Below are 20,523 nucleotides of genomic sequence, written 5' to 3' on the forward strand. Positions count from 1 at the left end.
CTCACCATTGCCAGAATGCCATTGTTAGACTCGTGAGGCTCTTACCCCAGAGTTGTTGGGCCTGTATTCAGTTACAGCTGTAAGCCGCTCTGGATAAAAGCATCCGCTAAATGCTATAAATGAACATAACTCATCGTCAAGAACAAGTACACCTAAGTCATGGCTTGTCAACTGGGTCACAGCATATCATTTGCAGGATTTGACCCCACCAGGCAGACTATTTAACCATGCAGTGTGAGTTCTCAGAAACACACAAATGAAATAGACAAGTGTATATCAGCTTTCATTTTTTCAAAAATGACTGTTGCAAAGGGTCTAAATGAAAGTATCAGGCATCCATTTATGTATTTTTCACTCACCGATCAGTGCGGAGTTGGGTAAAGATTTCTGCAACTGCTGGTGCAGCGAGTGGCCTTTTTTCTTTTTCTTTGAATTGATAAACAAATGTGTTTTGTAAATTGTGTGCGGATTTCTACCATCTAACAAATTCTGTTCTTGGTCTGTTTTAGCACTATGTGTATGTAGGGTCCTATTATTATTATGATGATGATGATTATTATTATTGTTTTATATATAAATTTTTTTTTATAATATTATATATTTATATTGTATTATAATATAATATTGTATTATTATTGTTTTATATATAAAGTAATAATAATATTATATATTTATATTGTATTATAATATAATATTTTATTATTATTATTATTGATATTATTATTATTTTATATATAAAATGTTTAATAATATTACATATTTATATTATACAATTATTTATTATTATTATTATTATTTTATATATAAAAATCTTTAATATATATTTATATTGTATTGTAATATAACATTTTGTTATTATTATTTTATATATACAAATATTTAATAATATTATATATTTATATTGTATTATAATATATTTTACTATTATTATTGATATTATTATTATTTTACATATATATAGTTTAATAATATTACATATTTATATTATATTATACAATTATTTATTATTATTATTATTATTATTATTATTATTATTATTCACATACACATGTATTTTTTCCCATTTCATGTTTTACACTCACTCCACTTAAGTTTGAGACTGTGCTTAATATTCATAAATATGCAAGCATAAACACGACCAAAGCAAGAGCAAAACAAGAGGGATAAGTATGTTTCATAGCAACAGTATAATTTATATTGTACAGAGGTTAAAATTCAACTGCACACAGCAAAACAACAACGCACTTCTTAAGACAACAAAATCAGGATCTATATTATACCAGGGCTGGCTACTAACGTGTTCATTTGTAGTTCCCCGTTGCAATTCCTTTGCCGCATGCACCACACGTGGGCTGAGGAGGGCTGCAGACTAACACAAGCCCCCACCCCCAAAGATATGTGGAGTTACCAACCCAATCTTCACGTATATTACATTACATTTCTATATAGGATAAATAATGCACTAATATAAATAATACAGAAATAATTTGTTCCTTTCACAATTCTTTTCAAAGCAAACAGAACAACAAAACAGGCAGAGCTGTGATACTAGGCTAGGATTATAAAAAACATAAGAGTGAATAGATTCTGGAGATGAAAAATAATTTGGAGTAAATTGAGGATGAGGTGACCGAGATGACAGTGTGTGATATTTGGGCTTTTCTGATTCTTTCTGCAGTGCTGTGCTATTATATTTAATATCATATTTTCACTTTTCATTTCAGCTCTTACAGTGCAGTATGTTTATTCTAGCTACAGTCAGTCAGTTCAACAGCAAAACCTCCATTCTGAATAAATACACTGATCAGCCATAACATTAAAACCACCTCCTTGTTTCTACACTCACTGTCCATTTTATCAGCTCCACTTACCATATAGAAGCACTTTGTAGTTCTACAATTACTGACTGTAGTCCATCTGTGTCTTTGCATACTTTGTTAGCCCCCTTTCATGATGTTCTTCAATGGTCAGGACCCCCACATGACCACTACAGAGCAGGTATTATTTAGGTGGTGGATCATTCTCAGCACTGCAGTGACACCAACATGGTGGTGATGTGTTAGTGTGTGTTGTGCTGGTATGAGTGGATCAGACACAGCAGCACTGATAAAGTTTTTAAACACCTCACTGTCACTGCTGGACTGAGAATAGTCCACCAACCAAAAACATCCAGCCAACAGCAGCCCGTGGGCAGCGTCTTGTGACCACTAATGAAGGTCTAGAAGATGACCAACTCAAACAGCAGCAATAGATGAGCGATCATCTCTGACTTTACATCTACAAGGTGGACCAACTAGGTAGGAGTGTCTTAAAGAGTGGACAGTGAGTGGACACTGCTGTGTCTTATCCACTCATACCAGCACAACACACACTAACACACCACCATCATGTCAGTGTCACTGCACTGCTGAGAATGATCCACCACCTAAATAATACCTGCTCTGTGGTGGTCCTGTGGGGGTCCTGATCATTGAAGAACAGGGTGAAAGCAGGCTAAAAAAGTATGCAGAGAAACAGATGGACTACAGTCAGTAATTGTAGAACTACACAGTGCTTCTAATAAAATAGACAGTGAGTGTAGAAACAAGGAGATGGTTTTAATGTTATGGCTGATCAGTGTATATAGACTGTATGCATAATATATAGACACAGGAAGAACATGCAAACTCCACATTGAAAGAACCCAGACCTTCTTGCTGTCAGGTGACAGTGCTACCCACCTAGCCACCGTATCGTCCTTCTCATTATTATTATCATTATACTTGTAATGTACATACACATTCACTATAAGCAGTGACTCAATGTGTTGTTTTAACCCAGAGGACCGACATCATCCACATCAGTCAATATGAACTCTGACTCGCTTCATTCACTGTGTTTAGAACACTTACTCCTCTGAAACATAGCAAGCAGACAGGATATTTATCAGCAGATCTTTAAGTGGGTTCCTGAATGGGTTTAATAGCATTACACTAGTGTATAGCTGTATAGTCAGCTGTGTATAAGAAAGCTTGGTGTGTTTAAATTTACAATGAATTATTAATCATGTGTTGTAAAGATGCTCTGGGATGGACCAACAGATTGTCTTGTGTGTGTTCCTGCCCTGCTCTCTATAATGCTGACCAGGATAATGGTTTGGCAAGGTCGATAAATACCACCAAGCTTTTACAAACCTAATAAAAGGTGATTTTGTGTAACATTAATGTACATTAGCCGCTCAGGTGGCGCAGCGGTAAAAAGCCACGCTGCAACCAGAGCTGGATTCTGAGTACATCGTATCGAATCCAGCTCTGCCTTACCGGTTCGAGGCTGAGTGGCTGTATGAGCAACGATTGGCCGGTTGCTCAGTTGGGGGGCGGGACAGAGAACCGGATGTGCGTCTCTCTCTGTCAGAATGCGATTACGACCTCTGCCGGCTGATTAGAGGCACCTGCACAGAGATGAGGAAGAGTGCCCTTAGGGTGTGTCTCTCCGCATGCAACGCTAGGTGTCGCCACACTCGTCCAGCTGCTGCCCATGTTTTGGAGGGGATATGGGTTAGCTTTGATCTCCTCGGTCAGGGCAGGGTTCGGCGTAGACAGAGAGGAAGCACGATGCAAATTGAACAATTGGATGCGCTAAAGGGGGAGAAAAAGGGGGAAAATAAAAATAATAAAAAAAACCCATTAATGTACATTTTGAACAAAATTAAGAAGCTAGATGTTTATTATAAATAATTATGCTTATCAAACAAAGCTGTACCAACATTGCTAAGCTATTTCCAAAAACAATTAATTGAGTCCTATTATTATAACTGAGCTAGACCATCTTGATTCACACATGCCAAGTAATATTATTGCTTTATGTAATTAATTTACCAAGTTAATTCCAAGTTAATAATTACATTCATAATAGGATTACTGTGTGTTGGGTGTTCAAAGATCCTCATAACAATCAATCAACTAAAAGTGCACGTGTGTGTGTGTACTACCGAGTGCACCAAGGGTGAATTGTATCTGAGTCAATGTTACTCTACATACTGCACATTTAGTAAGTACTGTGTCCTGGCCAATCACCACGCTTGTCTTGTGGTCCTGTTCTCTTCAATTGTTTAGAACCTGAATAAGTGCAGATCCTTTTATTTATTACACTGCTTTAACATTTACGGCATATAGAAGACACCTTTATCCAAAGCAACTTACACTCACTCACTCAACCGCTTATCCAATCAGGGTTGCGGGGGCGTGCTGGAGCCTATACCAGCTTTTCAATGGGCACAGGGCCCACAGTAACACCCTGGACGGGGCGCCAGTCCATCGCAGAGCACGCACGCACGCACGCACACACCCACACACCCAGGACCTTCTAGCTGTGAGGCGACAGTGCTACCCACTTAGCTACCGTGCCGCCCAAGCAACATACAGTTGTAGCTAATTACAGTCTAGTAATTGAGGGTTAAGAGCCTTGCTCAGGAGCCCAACAGTGGCAGCTTGGTGGTGGTGGGGCTTGAACCAGCAACCTTAATCGCTGCCTTATCGCTGAGCTACCACTGCCAATTTGTCTGCACCCTCGTCCTGGTGGAACATTGTTTTGTTTCAGTATGTACTTGTATTATGAACGCCCGAGACAACAGGAAACTATTATGATAAATAATGTAACATGTTTTATACAATCAAACTTTACATACATATGTAAACTTTTTACATACACTAGTAAACTTAGAAAAAAGAGACTTCATGTCATGGTAGTCTTGTAATTGTACACATACTTCTTTGTCTAATAAGACACTTTGGTTACATTCATGACATGAACGGTAGTTACTCATTACACAAGATTCATCAATTCACAAGGTTATATCCAACACAGTCATAGACGATTTAGTGTCTCCAATTCACCTCACTTGCATGTCTTTGGACTGTGGGAGGAAACCGGAGCACCCGGAGGAGACACACGCAGACACATGGAGAAAATGCAAACTCCAAACAGAAAGGACCCAGACCGCCCCACCTGGGGATTGAACCCAGGACCTTCTTGCTGTGAGGCGACAGTGCTACCCATTGAGCCAACCTGCCACCCAATAAGAATAGAGTACAATTTCAAATACAAGTATTTACTGTATTTTGCCCAAGCCTGTGTTTACAAGCTACTTATACACAATTAAGAAATTCCAATTATTAAATGTAATGATTGTACATCTCCTGTTCTGGTTACAAAGCCTCATGCTGGCAGGTCAGTCATTTTAAAACAGTATGTCCAGACACTGTGTATTTTTAGAATGCATGACAATTCTTCCACTGCTGTTCTTGTGCTCCAAAGGTGAGCTCTATTTCTGTATTTATTTACTGACATGCAGTTGAGAGATTTGGCACAGCGTGTTTATGGCTATTTAAATGCTTCACTTTGATTTATCCTCGTGTTACCGTGGAGGAGTCCTGCAACAGGGTGAATGAATCTGTATGGTCGATCACCTTTGTGTAAACTTACTGGCCATTCATCATTACGTACAGTCTGGCTCTGGCTAGCTGCAATTAATTATACAGCTGTTTTGGGTGTTTGGGGGGCTTAAATGCTGCATGGGTCAAGTGTCTGGAGTCTAGCAGTAAAGAGCTCCAAGTGCCCTGTAAGTAAGGACACTGGGACAGGGATGTTGATTTGATTTATAGACTTTACTTGTCCCCTGATATCAGGGACCTTTGGGTTAAATGCACCGTTCTCAACATTCATCATCAGACAGGAAACTTATCATGGCTTCTGTTACCCACAAGCTGAGATGGGGCAGGAAAGCAAACTGATTGATGTTATCAAGTGGTTATTTTAAGCGTGGTATTATCAACATCCAGCACAGCTAGCTGATCAGCTAAGGTACCCGTTTGTGTTTCTGTTTGAGCAATGGAACTTTCAGCATATTGTAATTATTCTTCCATATGCTGCTTTTTAAATGCATTTACCCCCTTTTCTCACAATTTAGCTTAGCCAATCCACTGCTGGGGACCCCTATGGCGTCCAAGGAGGGTGTATATATTTGCCTGACACACTTCCTCCGACATGTGCGCAGTCCTACCAAATTCTTCATACTCAGCCTCCTACCAAATTCTTCATACTCAGCCATATTTCGGTGGTCGACTTTGGTATGGAGAGCCACACTATGATCTCTGTGCTCCCTCACTTTGTGCACAGGCACCTTGGGCAACCAAGGTCCTTACACAGCGTTAATAACTCATAGTCTCCAGCAGACTGAAGGGCGCCCAGCCGACTGGTAGCAGAGCCGAGATCCGAACCAGGGAGCTCAGAATCTCGGCGCTGGTGTGCTAGCGGATTATCCCACTGCACCTGAGCACCCTCCAATATGCTGCTTTGACCAGCAGTCATATTAATTATTCTCTTATCCAAGCAGCTGTTACTGATATAAACATATACATTTGTCACATATGTGTTATACGTACAGGGATGTCTGATCCCTCAGTATCTGCTTCTGGGACTCACAATCTTCCATAATCAAAGAGAAACAAAGACATGTAGGTACATCTCACCATTCTAGAGTTCTAGAATTGCCGCCAAGGTCATCTGGTACTAGCATTTACCATATAAAAACACCCTAGTGTACGTAGGTGGTGCTGTAAAATGATGCTTCCCTTAATAATAGTGATATACTCTAGTATTAAAGTTGATCAAATTTTGTGCAAACTGTGCACAAGTTACTGTTTCCCACAAAGTCCTATACTTAAGACCCTACCTTATTAACAGTACAGGTGAGTTAAAGCATCAAGACGAGCATCTGTAGTGCATTCTGAACAGACTATGGCTATCAGTTTGAGTCTAGTTAGCAGGTGGCCTGTTCACCTTCACTTTTTGTCAACAGATCTTCTTTCCAGTAACTCCATCTCATGTAACCATTTAAAAATTTAACACTGGATTTCTAGGCTCTTATAATCAGTAATAATTTGATTTATGTTGATCTTCTGCCTGAAGTTAGTGGAAGGTGACACCGCTGATGGCATGTTTACAGAGACGAATGGCATGCGCTGGTGTATCAGCTTTATTCATAGCAGAGTCCCAACGGAAATGTTTGTTAGGCCTTAAATAAGATGAGTTAGGAAAATGTCTGATGTTGTGCTTTTTCCACATGGTCAGCTCAGCCTGCTTTGAATTTTTATGTGCATTTTGTATTCAAGTTTAAGAGGCTTTATTGAAATCTATCTATCTATCTATCTATCTATCTATCTATCTATCTATCTATCTATCTATCTATCTATCTATCTATCTATCTATCTATCTATCTATCTATCTATCTATCTACTGTATATATACGTAAATTCTGCTGATAAAAACAAATGACAAATAATTAAAAGACCAAATATATGTATGATTCATGTACATTTAAAGTGGATTCTAAAAAAAATATAAATTTTATTGACTGTGTGCACAACTGGAAAAACCTCAACCTGTTGATCTCTCCATGATGATGAAACCTATGATACATGATCTTATTATTTTTATTTTCCACTGCCTAATTGTTTTAAGAGGATGGTTTAGGCATAATTAAATTAACTAATGCATTGAGAGCTCTACTCAGGAAAAACCTGGCAGCCCTGAATGTGGTGGTCTGATTGGCTGCTGTGATTCAAAAAACCTCCTCTGTTAAACTACTCATATATTTACTGTGATAAGGCATTTGTATCAGTACAGTAATAGTAACTGTAACAGTATAGTGTAAGCAATTGAGGGTCGAGGGCTTTGCTCAAGGGCCAACCAGTGGCAACCTGGCAGAGGTGTGGCTTGAACTTGAAACCTTCTGATTACTAGTCCTGTACCTTAACCACTGAGCTACAACTGTCCTATTATAGCAATAAATTATGAAAATTATTAAAATTATATAGAAATTATAGAAATGATTATTAGATTATACTAATAATAAAAAACTTACATTGTGTTTTTCAAGGTTGGGATAATTGCTTCATAAATGCCACTTTTTGTGAACAAATAAAAAAAATTATAATTAATGAATTCAATAATTATGTTTTCAGTCCTGTAAAAGAAAATAATTTTTTTTGAGACAGTTAGTGTATCTGTGAAAGTTATTCACAAATCCTCTTTTATGTACGATGTGTAAAGCTACAGTGCATTAAAAAGGAGTTCTAATCGAAAGCACTGTGTGAATGCCATCATGCCCTTGACAGTGTGGTCACATGGTAATAGACTAGATCCATAACCTTGGTTTGATACAAACTCAGAGGATGTTAAACTAAAGAGCGAGTACAGACTCTGATTGGCTGCTGTGGCACAAAAGAAGCTTTGTTGCCAGGTTAGATTGGCCTATTTTAACTGTGTGAGTGCCAGATAGAATAAGTGACCTTCATGGATAGAATCTACAGTTATGAGCTCAAAAATGAACTCGGTTTAAAGTGTAAATGTATAGCAGTTGTAAAGGTCTGAATGCCACTATAATCACCCACACACCATTTTTAATTTATTGTTTGAATGTACATTTGAATTATGTATTGGAATCTTACATATTTTAACATGGTTTATCCTAAAACCAATTCAAAAAGGTCTGGACAACATATTTAATGTTTATCTAATCTACATTTATATTCATATCTATATAGTGTAGCATTTGGACACCTGACCATGAGCTTGTTGGACATCCCATTTAAGAAATGGTATTAAATCACAGTGACCCCATGTGATCTTTTTAGCTATAACAACAGCCACTCTTCTAAGAAGCCTGTGCCTCTTAGAATTTGTTTCTATATAGAGCAAAAAAGCATGGTCTAGAAAGTCACCATTGATGTTCCGGGTTATTCCAGAGCTGTTCAGTGGGGCTGAGATCAGGGCTCTGTGCAGGCCAATGGAGTTTCTTTAAAAAAAGCTTTTCTTCATGTCTTTTGTGCACAGAGGCAAAGTCATGTTGAAATAGTAAAGGGCCGTTCCTAAAATTAAAGATGTAAGCTATACATGAATGTAAATATTAGTAAGGGGTGTCACAATATTTTTTCCATGTAGTGTAGTTGTTGTATTGTGTGTTTGTGTGTGTGTTAATGTTGTTCTTTCTGATTTCAGAAATCTTGGGAAGTCTGGATTACGAGTGTCGTGTTTAGGATTGGGTGAGTATGATAATCGTGATTTGTCCTCTGAAGCTCTGTTAAACTAGACTCACATAGTGGTGAAATCTAAGATACATGATCTTAGTTTTTATTTTACACTGCCTAATTGTTTTTAAGACGATGGCTTCTGCCTAGTTCACACTACACAATTTTTGCCCTGATTTCCGCTCGCCGACTGGTCGGCGGTAGATTTGCCGGCTCGTGAGCAACTCGGCGTTCGCTCGGCGATCGAAACTCAGCTCTCAATAGCTATGTGTGAACTACTCAACAACTCGATCCGAGCGACTGAAGACAGATATCTAGCTTGTCAAATATCTGGAGATGAGTCGGCCGACTGTCAATGAGTGCTATGTTGAACAGCAAGATACGGTAAGAGGGGAAACTCAGGGGCATAATATATTAACCTCCAACTCACTATAAAACAATCCATGTTGCTCGCGTAGCCAAATCCATTTTTTCTCCTTGATTTTACGCTGTACATCAGCGCACATACTTTGATCGCTCACTATTTGTCAACGTGCATTTTTGGACATAGTATCATTAAACATTTCATCACTTCTAGTGTTTGTTTTCATGACAAAACGTAGTTTGGGAGACCAGAGAAGCTCGCCGATCATTCATGTAGTGTGAAAGCCACAATGACTTGAAAGACTCCTGATTACAAGAGACCCAGATGTGTAGTGTGAGCTGTACAGCGACCTGACGACTTGGAAAGACGTGTAGTGTGAACCTGGCATTAGCCATAATTAAATTAACCAATGCTTTGAGTGCTTTACTCAGGACGCAGCCCTGGTTGAATTAACTATATACAGGTTGGCTGCTAAAATGTCCAAGTATCACATTTGTAACTGACTTGATTTTTTTTTTTTTACTTACGGAGTCTGCTGATATCTGTAAATATGTCCCAAGATTTGTGAATGTGTCTGTGTGTTCATTTAATTCTGATTGTTTTGTATCCTTTTTGCAGGCACCTGGGTGACATTCGGAGGTCAAATCACAGATGAGGTACTACAAACATTTGTATCCACTACTTAATATTATGCACAACTGAAGTTAAATCCACTAAAAAGACGTTAATGCAACCATAATTTGGATCTAAGGGATCTTATCACTCAACAGTTTATCTGTATGATTATCTGGCTTCATGCTCAGGTTTTATTGTCTTTATCTTCTGTCCTCTGCTTAGATAGCAGAGCAGCTGATGACGCTTGCGTACGAGAACGGCATCAACTTATTTGATACAGCTGAGGTGTATGCTGTGGGCAAGTAAGTGCTTTCTGTATCATCTTTATCGCTTACTAACATTTCTTACATATGCAAAGCGTTATGCTTTCATGTTATATATATATATAAATAAATGTGACTTCTAAAAATGACACTGTATCTACAGTATATTTTATAATAAAAAGGTACATTTTCCCTCAATTGAATGTATAAAACAGTATGTTAAAGCCATATAACAGTATGCTACATAAAAAATATATTCCTACCATTTGTAATTGTAGCAACGTGACTAGCAACGTAAAGATCTTGATGAAACAATTTAAACACCAACTTTTACTCTGATATCATATTCAAGATGCTACACTAAAACAGCCATAATGGAAGAACTGTGACTAATGTGTCACTTATTAGCTTAGATTTTGATCATTATGTTTAAATTAAATCTAATGAGCCATATCACTTAGTTAATCTCTTCCCTTCTTTAGAATATGATAGTGGTGGCATCATGTTATGGAGATGCTTTCTGATTTATGAGAAGGCTTTACATGGAAAATATATATATATATATATATATATATACAGTATATTATATTATATTTTACAGTAATCTCAGTTCTGTGTAACTTCATGCTCTTAAAAAATATATTGCATGTATATATAGCATATTTATAATGTGTTTTTTTTTTTTCTTGCAGAGCAGAAGTGCTTCTTGGAAGTATTTTGAAGAAAAAAGGTTGGAGGTAGATATATGCACATATTATATTATGTCCTCTCTGCTTCCTGTACGAATGGTCGCATGACGCAGTTGACCTTAAATATGTAGCCAGCAGCAGACTGTAGACGTGGTCTTCAGTGGCGCAACTAGGAGCTCATGCCTTGCACTCAGCAAAATCATGATACGAAAAATTGTAATATAATAATAACGACCTGGCGAGTGCAGCCAATGGGGGGCAGTACGGTGGGGGGTTGAGTTCATGTTGTGGAGGCACAACATGAACCCCCCCCGTTACCTTACAGCCACTGAACTGTCTTGAGCGTCAGCTTAGATTCATCTCATCAGGTTAAATGCAGTAAATACCTTAGCCATATGTTAGTCTTTGCTTCATTTAATTAAATACACAGTTGTCCCAATGTCTGATTAGCCGATTATGCTTCCTGGCCCTTTCACTTACTCAGTAATGGTTTCAATCTTGTTGCCACAGGAGAGCTGAGGGTTTCACTGCACTTCTGTTCTGTTTACTTCCACAGACGTTCCAGTTTTGTTATTACCACCAAAATCTACTGGGGTGGAAAGTAAGTCTTTTATATTTATAATACAAGCAAGACTGGTCCATTTTTGGCTTTGTAGGCGGGCATCATTGTTTTAAACTGAATGTGGGCAGCTACAGGAAGCCAATGAAAAAAACGCAGCAGTGGGGTGATGTGGCAATGTTTAGGTTGGTTGAAAACCAGGTGGGCAGCTGCATTTTGAATTAGTTGCAGGGGTTTAATAGTGGACAAGAGAGCACCTGCCAAGAGGTTACAAGTGACAAGAATCTGACTGGCTTCCATAGAGAGAATGGCCTTACAATGCTAGTACAGATCATGACTAGGTGTTCACATTACTTTGGATATATTAAACGTGTGACTGTTTATGTGCATGCTGAGGTGAAGGTTTGGCCCCCAATGGTTCACCCCTGTATGGTCTCTCCCCAGGCAGACAGCAGCATAGCTCTAATTGTTTCCTGAGCATGTTACAGGTTGACCCCCCACTAAGCTTTGCTCTTTCAGTAAGGCTAAATTAAAGGTCCAGCATAGATAAAAGACTATAAGATGCAACTTTAATGAGCTGACATTTCATATATACTATTAAAAAGGAGGCGGGGTAAATTAATAAGGCTGTATATAAATCTACATAGTATTTTTTGGTTGATCTATATAACACTGTTGTGCATATTACAGTAAAAGCCAAAGGTCAGCGCTCAGTGGTGACATTTTTAAAAATTCATACCACTTGAATATGACTAGTCTCAATATAGAGCTGGCATACTATGCATACCACCTACCTACATGAATATTTCCAGTATGCTAAAATATTTAAAACCAAAGTTAAATACAGTATCTCAGAATGCAACATATTTTTTGCTTTGTAGTGTAAAATAAAATGGGCATTAACATGGTTGAATAACAATCACAAGGCGGCCAGCGGGATATTTCGCTAGCACACCAGGGCTGGGATTATGATCTCCCTGAGTTCGAATCTAAGCTCTGCTACCACTAAGGCTACTGAGGTCTGCTGGTTGGGAAAAGACCAGACTGAAAAAAATGGGTGGGTTCTTTGATACTGTGCAAGGACAGAAAATGTAAATAAAAGAATCCACATATAATATCTAGAAATGCCGGCCATCCAAATTATTATTAATAGATTATTATTATCATGTACACTGGCAATAGTGTCTGTCTGTGTGTTACAGAGCAGAAACAGAAAGAGGATTGTCCAGAAAACATATAATCGAAGGTAATTAACATGAATTAAACATAAACATCTCATAATTACACTAAGCATAGCTGAGCTCATTTTTGTGCTTGTTTATTATTGACTAGGTCTAAAAGCATCTCTGGAGAGACTGCAGTTAGAGTACGTTGACGTTGTGTTTGCTAACAGACCGGACCCTAACACACCGATGGAAGGTAGGTTGGCATGCTGGAATGCTCTGACACCTTGTCTGGCTGTGGCTGTGCTGAGTGTGTTTAATTAAAGTGGCTTGCCTAGGTTGATTATGAAGTACACTGCTTTTTATGTACAGAATGTTTAGACGTTACTGACCTTTTTATATAAACGCTATTGAGTATAAGTAGCTTATGCTTGAGTGTTGTTGCTTTGTAAATTTGAAATGTACTGTATGTTACAAGAGCTTTATTGCCCCTGAAGAATTAGAAGATGATTCCTCATACTCATGGAAATATTTTTTATTGAGGACACATACCACCCACACCCCTAATCTGTAAATGTATGTGAATGAGTTATGCTGTACATCATATCAAGTAATTTCTGTATAGATTTTATAGAAAGGTTGAGAGTTGAATCCCAGCTCTGCCATTCAGTCACTGCCCTTAAGGAAAGCCCTTAATCCTCTCTGCTCCAGGGACGCCATACAATGGCTGACCCTGCGCTTTGACCCCAGCTTCCAAACGAGCTGGGATAGGTGAAAAAGGATTTCATTGAACTGTACAACTGTATACGTATATATGACAAATAAAGGCATTCTATTTTAAATTATTATTATTATTATTGTTAGTATTAACAATAATATTTATAAAATAATAAGACTTTTATAAAAACTTTTTAATGGTGTTATAATAATAATAGTATTTGTAATAATATTAATAATAATAGTAATAATAAAAAATTTCTATTATGCTGTAGCATTAACAAATCCCTTTAATGGAATTAGCCCCGTCTAAATAATAATAATAATAATAATAATAATAATAATAATAATAATAATAATACAATGTGTAATAATAATAGTAATTATTATAAGTATTATTTTGATTTGTCAATGCTACAGCATAATAGAAATTATTTATTATTATTATTATTGCGGTTATAATAATAATAATAATATTTGTAATAATAATAATAATAATAGTAATTATTATAAGTATTATTTTGATTTGTCAATGCTACAGCATAATGTAAATTATTATTTATTATTTTTATTATAATTATAATTATTATTATTATTGCTGTTGTAATAATAATAATGATAATATGTGTAATAATAATAACAACAACAATAATAATAATAATAATAATAATAACAATAATAAATAATTTATATTATGCTGCAGCATTGACAAATCCCTTTAATGGAATTAAGCCCCGTCTAAATAATAATAATAAAAATAATAATACAATGTGTAAGAATAATAGTAATTATTATAGTAGTTATTATTTATTATTTAGACCTAGCTTAGCTCAATTCCAGTAAAGAGATTTGTCAATGCTACAGCATGAATTGACATTCTAGAAATTTTTTTACTTACAATTTCACAGTTTTGGAAATTCATTTACCAGAATTAATGCATTTTTTTTTATTAAAATGTGTTTTCCTCCTGTGGCCCTTAAACTAACTACTGTCTCTGTACTATGGAAGCATATCAGACTTGATATGAACGTGTAAGAAATACTGTTGGCAGAAGCTGGTACTGTCTTCATATTAGAGGCTGCTTAGTAGCAGAATTGCCATGTGTCCTCTGTGGTTCATTTCATTTATATTTTTTCACAATCCTTTCCTTGTTTTTGTCACCAGGAAATCCATTTAACACCTCAAAATCAAGAACATTCATCATAGAAGGTACACGGTACCCTCAGTGAGAGTTTTGGCCTCCTGTCTCTAAAAGCATTTTATGGTCTTTTCACCCTGTTTTTCCTGGTGTGAGAAACAACGCCGTGTGTGTACATAAAATGCTGATATTTTTAAAAACACCTCCAGAAAGTGAAATGCTTTAGCATTGATTTGGTTCTCCTATACATCTTGCAAATTGAATTTAGAGAAAGGCATTGCTTCTCACTGAGTCTTCCTGAGCATTTTGTTCTCATTTAGATTTTATTTTAAGTAACAAACATCTTTCCAACTGGTTAGAAATTAAATTATTGAAAATGGACTATCTGCCAGTCTTTTGGTTTCCATTTTCATTAGTGCTGTGGTGAATTAGTTAAGGAGTAACACATATCAGCACAGCTATGCATTATGTCCCCTGGTGCATCTCCTATTTTACATGCTTCAATGTTTTTGCAAGATGATTGCTCTTTATGCATGTCTATTGTATTTGTACTATCAATTGAATACAATATCTATCTCTTGCATGTCACAGTAAAATATTATTCAAGTTGGTCACATATTTCCACTTAGAAACAACATAGTCTGTTAAAGATTTTACTAAGCCAGTGTTTACATTGATCACCCATAACATTAAAACCACCTCCTTGTTTCTACACTCACTTTGTAGTTCTACAATTACTGACTGTAGTCCATTTATTTCTCTACATACATTTTTAGCCTGCTTTCACCCTGTTCTTCAATGGTTAGGACCCCCACAGGACCACCACAGAGCAGGTATTATTTAGGTGGTGGATCATTCTCAGCAGTGCAGTGACACTGACATGGTGGTGGTGTGTTAGTGTGTGTTGTGCTGGTATGAGTGGATCAGACACAGCAGCACTGCTGGAGTTTTTAAATACCGTGTCCACTCACTGTCCACTCTATTAGACACTCCTACCTAGTTGGTCTACCTTGTAGATGTAAAGTCAGAGTGAAAAGGCTAAAAAGGTATGTAAAGAAACGATGAAAATGTAGAGAAAGATGGACTACAGTCAGTAATTGTAGAAGTACAAAAGCTTCTATACGGTAAGTGGAGCTGATAAAATAGACAGTGAGTGTAGAAACAAGGAGGTGGTTTAAATGCTATGGCTGATCGGTGTACATATTTTATGATTTTAACATTTCTGGAGGACGGTCATGCAACAAGCAAATTTTTGCTATGTAGCTTAGAGTTGAAAATATACAAACATACTCTGACCATCAAACTGCTTTAAGATTAAGATACAACAGGCAAACGAGGCAGCCATTCAAAATTCAAGCAGAAGCCCTAAAAAATGGAGTGTTCACTGTTGGTCGTACATTCACCAAGTTTTTTAACAAATGTTGACAAACCCAATCCATCCACCAAGAAAGGCATCATAAAAAAACTAGTGTTCTGTGCAGTTTTTTTTTTTGATGATTGCAAGCCTTAGCTGACCAACCCTTACAAGAAGAATTTTTGCTTTGAAAAACATCAAACAATGTGTGAAGTGCAAACCGCCCCTAATAATCTTTTTTTTTTTTTTTTAGTCACAATGGAATATCCTTCATCTAAATGGCATCACATAATTTAATCCTGGGTTTCCAATCACTATCATCATCCTTCTCATCACCCTTTCTATTCCTGGGAAACTTGATTTTATCATGATCAAATTCACACTCTCATGGTTCCTACATAAAAAAAAGCCTCTACTTTATATTATCTTGAGCTTTGTAGAAATTCCTTATCTGCTCACCCTGTTTGCTTATGCTTTTCCTCTCTTTTCCCAGCAGATTGGCCATTCGTTTTTTTAAGGTAATTTCTGTATGTGTACTTACTAGCTGTCATTGTACATTCTGTAATTGGCAGAGACAGTGCGAGCTATGACCCATGTGATAAACCAAGGCATGGCCATGTACTGGGGAACATCTCGCTGGAGCTCAATGGAGATCATGGTAAGTTATACATTAACTGCCATGTTGATATTTTGTCTAATTATTTACTGTATGCACCTATGAAAAGAAAATACCAATACAACAATGTTAAAATTAATTTTCTGTGTTACATTACTAATTTAGCAGAGCCCGGATAAGAAGGTCAACCTTTTGATTGATCCATAGCATATTAGCATTACCTGACCCATCCTACAAGTTTATGAACATTTATTCTAGAGGGGCAGATGTGATCTCATAATAAAAATACACAACTCGAGAGTGTAATCTGGAGAGTGTAACTAATAAACTACACTGAAAACATTTTTTATTTTTCAAATAAATTAATAGCTATGAATATCTTTTCAATCTAGTCAGTCTTTTCAGCATTTACTATAAACAATGGATTACTTTATTAATCCAAAAGGAAATAAAGGGATTAATAAAGTACCTACCTACCTACCTACCAATCTCTTGTCTATCTATCTATACTAAATGCCGAAATGTTTGATTAAAAAGATATTTGTAGCTACTAATTTGTTTTAAAAAAAAAACAACGCTAGCATTTGCATTGTAGTGGTTTGCTGTGTTAGCATAAAACATACATTTAAAAACTGAATTAAATGTATTTATTGACTCAACTAAAAAGACACAACTCTTATTATTCACATTTTCCATCTGTACAGAGACTATAGTACAAATAAGCTAATATGGGTAGACTTTCTTTTCCTGATATGCAGGACATCTAGCAACACATTGCACCAATAACATGGGTCTTATTTTTGCCAGGTTTCCTAAATGGTTTCCTAAATAGATAAATCCTTTTTTTAATGTTGCTTATATAGAAAGTAAAAATTTAAAGCAGCATCTAGTGTTACACCAAGGTTCTTAACTGTAGCTTCTGGTTTATAAAGCGATCGTCAAGCTCTACAATAAAACTGACCTTATATCAGGCAGATTTAGAACCCAACAAGAGTACATCATCTATAATGCTAGGTCTTTGACACAGTCTTTTATTTTATTGAAAGTCAGTATTATTTGTTATTTATTACATGTCCCAGAGGCTACATATAATCACAAGAATCTCCACTGAATCATCCAACTAGTTAAAATTAATATTTAGGCTCCAGGAAAACAATGAACCTGAGTGACTAACATTTACATTACTTACAATAGTCACCAAGAATTGGACTGAAGGTCCAAAGAGACTTTTTCTCCAGAACTTTATACTCTCAGCCATGCTATCATCATCACCACCATCATCATCATTATTATTATTATTATTATTATTTCTCAAGAGCTGCAAAAGTGTCTCTGTTACAAAAGTGAGATACAGCTAGAGGACGCGAGCCTTTAAAAGCATGCTGCCTACATTTTTCACCTTAGTTTATCCAATGCTTTGTACCACTAGATCATCTCTGAGCTCCCACAGTTGGTGTTGGTGATACATTAGGAAACCCTTGTGAATGTCTGTGTGGGTAACATCAGTACCTGTATTAGTACCTTTACCTTAATTGCTACCAAGAATGTAGGTGTAATGTAGGTGTGCTATCCTCGGATCATGGCATTTTTAAATTGCTCAACCTATCTCAAACAATTTGACTGTATGCCTCAGTTATGGTTTAGCTAGTATGGTTCATGGCTCAACGAAAAAAGTGAGAAAGTAGACACATGGCTAAAATAATATGCACCTTCATCAAATTATTTATAAAAGGTTTTCAAAGGCTAAGCAAAACATATTAACCTAGGGTGTTAATGACACTGGACCCATACTTGCCCTGTAATGCTGAATATCAACTGAAGCGCATTTAAAAAAGCTACAAAGCATTTTTTGAAAAATGATAAGGCCAATTTTTTTTAGAGTGGATCACGATGACTTGTCGACTGAAATAGTAGATCTCAAGCCACAAAAGCATGGGCACCCCTGACTTAGACTGATTCAAACTGGGAAAATGTAACAAACATCTTATACAGTAAAAGTCATGCAAGGCAAAATTTGACATATGGGTTACCCAGGGCAAGTCATGTAAGCAAAATTCAACAAACAATGTACTGAGACTAGGCCAAAATGTAAAAATTTAATAGACAGCTTGTTTAGGCTGAGCCTAAACAAATCTACACCCTATATACATATAGGTAACACTTTCTTTTACAGTTTATACCTTACACTTACTTGGTTAATACTTAGAACCTATAAGAGACTGTAAAAGAAAGCTTTTACCACATGTATCTAACAATAGCAGCTAACAAAACAAGAGGACTATAGCTAGCATGATTTTTGACAAACTCTCTACAAACTCCAAGATTAGAGTTCAAATACAATATATCAAATATAAAGTTCAGAAATATATCACTTACCTTATGTGCTAACTGTCATCCAATTGAGTTTAGGAGCTGATGTCAGAATAACAATGAGTTTGGTGCTGATTAGCAGTGTTGTTTGCCTAAACTTGTATAAAATAGAACTAAAACTCTAAAACACTGATATTAAACAATAAACCTAATTTAAAGTAGCACAGCAAACACAACTTACACCTTAGCAAATCACTGAAAAGCTCACAGAACAGGAAGTGACATCACTGCTGATTGTAAAAGCTAAGTAAGCCATGGTAACAACAGAAAAGTCCTACCACTAGTGTTTAGTTATACCATTGTTTTGAGTATAATGTCCTACATTTCTAACTAATTTATATAATATAAGTAAACACAAAATGCAGCTTTTAAATGATTATTCCAATAAGTGAACATAAAGATTCATTCAGAACCCCTAAATTATATAAATGGTTGTGCCACCCTTGCCAGTAACAACTGCAATTAAATATTTCTGATAATTTTATTGGCTACATTGGATGGTTTTCAAGCATAAACTACCTGTTTAAGTTCTTGCCACAGCAACTCAATGGGATTCAAGTCAGGATCTCAGCAGGCTCAGCCACCCCAAAACCTTAATTTTGTTTCTTTGGAGTCATTAAGTGGTGGACCTGCTTGTGTGCTTTGGATCATTACCATGATGCACAACCTAAATATGTCTGAGCTTTAGGTTCGACAGTCACCTACCCAGCAGACTGGAGGCCAATTTCATCTGCTGCAGGCATTAGCCAATTATGCCTGCTTGAGGGCGCCCAGCCAGCCCGTAGCAGAGCTGAGATTCAAACCTGGGAGTTAGTGTGCTAGTGGATTATCATGCTATGCCACCTGAGTGCCAGCAGTAGGTTTTTTTGCCCAGTATCTTTCCTATAGTGGACATGTACATTGACCTTACTCGAGGCAAGTGAGGCCTACAGTTCTTTAGACGTTTCACTGGGTTCTTTTGTGACCTCTTGGATGAGTTGTCAGTACGTTCTTGGTAAAATCTTGGTAGGCAGGCCACTACTGGGAAGGTGTATCACTGTTTCAAGGATAATGGCTCTCACTGTGGTTTTCTGGAGTCCCAAGCCTTAACAATGGCTTTGCAACCCTTTTAATGACTTTGTTTTGCTTCTGTATTTGAATCTCTTTAGAATGTGACATCATGTGATGCTTTTTGAGACCCTCTTGCCTGGTTTACACCATTAGATGGGTTTTATTTAAGTGATGTTTAGATTTAACAGGTCTGACACTAATCATGTCTGTTACAAAAAGCAATTTTTTTCTCACAGGTCCAGGTAGGGCTCACCTGGATTTTTCCTTTATTAAATTAAATCATTATTAAAAAAAAAAAAAAAACATTGTGTTTACTTGGGTTATTTTTGTCTAATATTAAAATTAGCTTAAATATGTAAGATCATTTTAACCCTACTTAGTGTGATTTGTTTGTGGTATAAAGTAACTGGTACAATGATATTCCACTAGCGATTCCACTGGAATTCTCAGCTTTGCTACCAGTCAGCTGGGTGTTCCCTAGGAAGCACAACTGGTGGTGACTGCAGCAGACAAAATTGGCCAATAGTCTGCTGGTTGGGAAAAGTCAGGAGGGGGGT

General features: G+C 36.7%; 1 protein-coding gene across 4 annotated transcripts in view; it reads left to right on the forward strand.

Annotated features, from left to right (window-relative positions):
• The window catches only part of kcnab2b (potassium voltage-gated channel subfamily A regulatory beta subunit 2b), a 40,639-nt gene that overhangs the window by 13,873 nt on the left and 6,243 nt on the right, over positions 1 to 20,523 (forward strand). For 2 of the 4 annotated variants that reach the window (XM_063014915.1, XM_063014916.1), the window contains exons 2-10: positions 9,040 to 9,083; positions 10,051 to 10,088; positions 10,270 to 10,349; positions 11,003 to 11,047; positions 11,556 to 11,600; positions 12,761 to 12,804; positions 12,891 to 12,977; positions 14,603 to 14,647; positions 16,503 to 16,588. In XM_063014915.1, coding sequence (XP_062870985.1) covers positions 9,040 to 9,083; positions 10,051 to 10,088; positions 10,270 to 10,349; positions 11,003 to 11,047; positions 11,556 to 11,600; positions 12,761 to 12,804; positions 12,891 to 12,977; positions 14,603 to 14,647; positions 16,503 to 16,588 — 514 coding nt within the window. The remainder of the gene's footprint in view (positions 1 to 9,039; positions 9,084 to 10,050; positions 10,089 to 10,269; positions 10,350 to 11,002; positions 11,048 to 11,555; positions 11,601 to 12,760; positions 12,805 to 12,890; positions 12,978 to 14,602; positions 14,648 to 16,502; positions 16,589 to 20,523) is intronic. The other 2 variants (XM_063014917.1, XM_063014918.1) reach the window with 2 other exon arrangements.

Source organism: Trichomycterus rosablanca, chromosome 19 (genome assembly GCF_030014385.1).
Source record: "Trichomycterus rosablanca isolate fTriRos1 chromosome 19, fTriRos1.hap1, whole genome shotgun sequence".
In the NCBI taxonomy this organism is placed as follows: domain Eukaryota; kingdom Metazoa; phylum Chordata; class Actinopteri; order Siluriformes; family Trichomycteridae; genus Trichomycterus; species Trichomycterus rosablanca.